The sequence below is a fragment of the Orycteropus afer genome, unplaced genomic scaffold, assembly GCF_000298275.1.
Source record: "Orycteropus afer afer isolate SDZICR_OR568_19922 unplaced genomic scaffold, OryAfe1.0 scaffold00050, whole genome shotgun sequence".
Classification (NCBI taxonomy): domain Eukaryota; kingdom Metazoa; phylum Chordata; class Mammalia; order Tubulidentata; family Orycteropodidae; genus Orycteropus; species Orycteropus afer.
The window spans coordinates 319118-322246 of record NW_006921637.1 but is presented as its reverse complement, the minus strand read 5'-3'; the positions used below and the strand labels follow the sequence as shown (position 1 = coordinate 322246).

General features: G+C 38.4%; 1 protein-coding gene across 1 annotated transcript in view; it reads right to left on the bottom strand.

Moving 5' to 3' along the window:
* The window catches only part of LYST (lysosomal trafficking regulator), a 339163-nt gene that overhangs the window by 253810 nt on the left and 82224 nt on the right, over positions 1-3129 (bottom strand). The window contains 1 exon segment of the mRNA XM_042780645.1: positions 2761-2898. Within this exon segment, the coding sequence (XP_042636579.1) occupies positions 2761-2898 (138 nt within the window).

Here is a 3129-nt window from a genome sequence, read left to right as displayed (position 1 = left end):
AGAGATAAGTTTTGATTTGGGTGAAGAGAAGGGCAATGTACCAAATGTGAGTGATCAATATAGTGGCACTGAGGAAGAGAAAGACATAGAGAGGTACATGGGAAATACAGACAACAAAGATGAACCCTTCTGCACATATAGTATGGCATTGTCAGTGAAGGCAAACGTGGGTATATGGGTGGATAGATGGGTAGACAGGCTGAAATAGTAGGTATGTCTATGAAGTGGGGAGTGTACCCAAGAACATGTATAGGGTTGGCAGACCATGGTCCTATAAGTTTACATGTATGATCTAAATTCCCAGGTGTATAGTGGAGCTGACAAGGGGCAAGGTTGTAGTCACTGCTTGATCACAGCCAACTATCCAGAGGGACCAAGCAGTTGAACCTGTGGGCTTGGGACCATGGTCACAGAGGACATCAAGCTCAATTGGTATAACATACTACGCAAAACATTGTTCTACCTCTTACTGTGGTGAGTAGCGACTAAGATCTTATAAGCTTGCAAGCTGCCATCTAGATGCAATGATGGGTCTCTCCTTGTCCAGAGCAAAGAAGAATGAAGAAAACCAAAAACTGATGGAAACAATTAGTCCTAGTGACTGGTACACCATCCGATCTGCAGCCTATACGAACGACTATGAGACCAGAAGAACTAGATGGTGCCCGGCTACTACTGTCAACCAAGAGGATCTATGTAGGAGATCCTGGATAGAGAGGGAGAACAATATGGAACAAAACTCAAAATCATTTCGAAAAAAAAAGGCAGGGTGACCAGGTTTGCTGGTCCGATTGAGCCTGGTGCAACCACTGAGACTATGGCCCCAAGCTGCCCTTCAGGTCTGGAATTCAACCCCAACCTGTGGCTTCCAGCCAAACAATAGACAGGCATATGAGTTGAACATTTACCTGAGGTAGATACACTCCTTGGAGAGAACAAGCATGGGAGAAAGAAGGGCTGCTTACACACAGGGAGACAGCTCAGGGGGCAGGAGTGCACGGAGGGATGGACACAGGGAAGAGGTAACTATTGGGAGGAAGTAGGAGGGGAGATGTTGCATTGTGATAAATTGTGGTCAATGTCATGAGACAAAGTGTATGTGAAATGTTGTATGGAAAGTGTATTTGCTCTGTAAGTTTTCACCCAAATCACAATAAAAATAATAATAATTATTATTATTTATTGGGTGCCTCTGGTGGTGCAATGGTTGCTTCTGTGGTACAGAAGTTAAAGCATTTGGCTGCTAACCAAAAAGTAGGCAGTTTAAATTCCCCAGCCACTTTGTAGGAGAAAAATTAGGCAGACAGCTTCTGTAAAGATTTTCCATCTTGGAAACCCTATGGGCAATTCTACTCTGTCCTATAGGGTCACTTTGAGTTAGAATCAACTTGATTCAGTGTGGTTTTTTTCATTTATGTGTGCTAGGTACTGGGACTATAGTGCGATCATCAACAAAAAGCACTATCCTTTCCCTTGTGATATAGAAGGAAATAAATCATAATCTTATAAACAACATAAGACTAACAAATTGTATGTATACAAAGTGAGAGTAAAAGTTTATAAAGGAAAAAGGCTAATTTGGATGGAAAGGGCAGAGATAGAATTTCTCAAGAAGTTTCAAGTTAAGGTATGAAGGACTGGCCAGATGAAAAGAATATGATCAATAACTTTTTAGGCAAAAATAACATCTACTTGTTTAAGGAAGTGAAAGAAAGTCAAGGGAGCTGAAGTGGCAGAAGATGAGGTTGGAGTAGTAGCCAGAACATAGTAGTTACCTTATAGACCTTGTTATAGACTTTTTACTTAAGCCCACATACATAAATAAACCATTAGTGACACAGAAGGAAAGGCACTGAAAACATTACTGATGCCATGGAACATCTGCAGTTATCTAACTTGGTAAACTTCTAATAGATATTGACACATATGGAAACCAAACAAACCTGGAAAATTGTCCAATACACCAATTTAGTAAATAAAAAGGCATCTATAAAAGCAGAGAAAAAATTTTAACTAGAGGCCAAGCCACAGCACAGATACTACAATGCAATGAAGTAAGTGCCACTTTTTAATATTTTGGATATATGAAATAATCTATTTTCATGATGCTAATTTTAGCATATAAAACAGATCTTCAGCCAATACATAATACTGATTAAAACATTACAAATTTGTAATTGGTTATTTAAGGAATATGGTACAAATTAAAATTTCACCATTGTTGACATTCCAGACATCACACAATTATTATTATATCCCAACATAAAGAAACAGCTCATAAATATATTAGTCTTTTTGGTAATTAAGTTGAGAATATAACAACATGAAAATTAAACTATAATAGGCAGGAGTGGAAAACTCCTATGTTACTTGCTGAATGAAGGGATTCCCGAGAGTAGAGGAAGAGATGGAGAAGAGAAAAAAATAAACCATTCAAAGGTTCACAAAAATTTGATGTCCATAACACAAGACAGCAAAACAACATTTGCCATCGAGTTGATTCTGACTCATGGTTGCTCCATGTGTGTCAGAGTAGAACTGTGATCCAGAGGGTTTTCAATGGCTTATTTTGTGGAAATAGATCTCCAGGCTTTTCCTCTGCGGTATCTCTGGGTAAATATGAACCTTCAACCTTTTGGTTAGTAGCTGAACGTTTACCCATTTGTGCCACCCAGGGACTCCCTTGATCTCCATAGTACTGAGTTATTAAACAGAAACAATTGCAGAAAATATCTCCAAAAGTAGTTACAACAAATGTACCTGCAAAACCTGACAAGTCAGCAGAAAGTGATGAACCACTTGAGCTCTCAGTAACTGCTTAACATTAAACATCTGCTGGTGGTGATCTGCTCTGATGAGCATTTCTAGAGCTGCTAGCAGAGTTTCCCAAACACCTTGCTGAAAAAATAAAAACACACCAAATTAGCACAGAGCTACTGAAAAATGTGCTATGTGTTTTTTAGAAGACATGCAATATATTACCTTAACACTGTCTATATATTCAGTGTCTAAGATTAAATTGGTCTGAAAATGCAAATCTTAAAATTTACAGCCATACTATTCATTTTTATTGTCAATAGTTCATTTCTAAATACCTATACTGAATGCAATACTATACAGGGTGCTTTA